This window comes from Perkinsus marinus (assembly GCF_000006405.1).
Source record: "Perkinsus marinus ATCC 50983 genomic scaffold scf_1104296954856, whole genome shotgun sequence".
Lineage (NCBI taxonomy): Eukaryota > Perkinsozoa > Perkinsida > Perkinsidae > Perkinsus > Perkinsus marinus.
Window position 1 is genome coordinate 2,637 of NW_003207985.1, and position 1,880 is coordinate 4,516.

At 52.6% G+C, this 1,880-nt stretch overlaps 1 protein-coding gene across 1 annotated transcript in view; it reads right to left on the bottom strand.

Annotated features, from left to right (window-relative positions):
• The window catches only part of Pmar_PMAR003829 (hypothetical protein), a gene marked incomplete at both ends in the record, with an annotated part of 1,296 nt that extends 245 nt beyond the window's left edge, over positions 1-1,051 (bottom strand). The window contains 2 exons of the mRNA XM_002776010.1: positions 1-607; positions 869-1,051. Coding sequence (XP_002776056.1) covers positions 1-607; positions 869-1,051 — 790 coding nt within the window. The remainder of the gene's footprint in view (positions 608-868) is intronic.
• Between the last annotated feature and the right edge of the window lie 829 nt (positions 1,052-1,880).

Below are 1,880 nucleotides of genomic sequence, written 5' to 3' on the forward strand. Positions count from 1 at the left end.
TTCGACCCACACCGGGCCTCCAGCTCTCACAGATGCTCATCAGGAGTTGCCCTACTTTTAGAGACTTGGGCAAGGCCTCTTTACCCATCAACACACTGGCGGCCGCAAAGGCGTGACCAAGCACGCCAACCTCCATAGTTTTCAGGCTTCGACGACCCAGAGCGAAGATGCTCCCAAGGACCCCAGCAACCTCCTCATCGAGGGTGGGTAGCTTCCCGACGGCCTGCATGGCATAGACCAGGCCGTAGTCAGAGAAGCCCTGTGAGCCACGACCAGCCACACGCCGCAGTAACTTCAACAAGAGTAGCTTCGGAGGTGTCCGACCGCAGTAGGTGAAGCACTTGAGAACAATAGCGGCATCTAAGCTGCTTAGAGTGGTCTCGGCCATGGTAGCAGAGACGCCGTCGGCCAAAGTGAGCCAAAGATCATCAAAGAGGGCCTGACGGTCTGCGCCTGTCACAAGACTATCGTCAGGGGAGGTCTGCTCAACGCAGGCTTTGCATAAGGTCTCCAGCATATCTCCAGCCGGGTCGTTAGCGTATCTTCGGAGGATCTTCTCCACTGGGTCAGTGCCAAGAATGATCCTACTACGCCTGCCTATGAGGACCTGATAGCAATGTATAATCAGTAGGCGACCACAATACATATAATGAACACAGTTAAGGAGAGTATGATAATCTTCGCACTAACATAGTTCAACCCATTTTTTCCAAGTTTCGTTAATGAAATATTATTATAACCGAGTATTCTGTGATAACGAATATAGAACATTAAAAATGGTAAAATATCTACAGCAACTCCGCTACAACAAGGGTCCGACTCGCGATCCGCCCGACAATGAACGTAAGCGTGCCCATCCACTTAGTACTCCTCCTCTGCGAGCTTCCATGGCCGGCACCAGCTCAAAAGGAACCTTATCCAAGGTCTCCACATGTATCTTCTTTTCCTGTCTAGATCTAGGCCTATGAATGGATCCGAAGCCGCCTCTCTTGGCCGCCTCTGCTCGCCTCACGTCCCTCTTTATCGCATCACGAACCCAGTCTCGAGGCATGACAACAAAACTGATACAAAAACTGCAAAATCAGTAGCAGCCCCTCCCCGTAACAAAACACGCCTCAGCTACAATAAGAACATCAGTGGTAGTGAGTCAGTAAAGCATGTATAAATTTCAACAGTTACTACGACACCCAACACACCATCTACCTCCGTGCCTCGGTCCCATGCAGCTTGAGTAAAGCATCTTCCTCCTCGTTGCTCAAGGCGGATCTATAGGGCATGCTGAGCAACGACGGTTGTTCCTCTCGGCGACCAGATACGAGGCTCCCCAACGGCTTGTTGTTGCCCTCTTGCGTTTGTTGAGAGTCTGACCGGGACCCCACGAGCGGTGGCAACGGCTCGTCTTCCACCAGTATAGACTCCTCTGGTAAAGCCGCCTCCTCGAGGCGAGTAATATCAACAGACTCGTCTCTGATCAGCTGCTTCGCTCCGCTCATTATTTCCATCCTTTCATGGTAATGTCGGTAGCCTCGAGCTCCTGAGCTCCCTTCGTCGGCCAAGACCTCAGCCCCTCGATTCTTCCCACGACTTCCCGACAGTGAATCGATCGATCTCCTGGCCCGACTGGGTAGTACCTCCACACTACCACGACCAGCCAGAGAGGCACCTTGTCGAACCATCTCGGAGCCATCATCCCGGAATCGCCCTGATGAGGACATAACCATACTACCAGGCCTCCTCTGCAATACTTCTACGCTCTTCCGGTCACCCAATCCCCCAACTGTAGCTCTTCTCTTGAAGTCGTCCCCAGATGAGAGTGCGCTCATCCTACTGCTCGTCCTGTCCATAACACTACTAGCGTGCCGTTTCAACGGAGGTCTGCC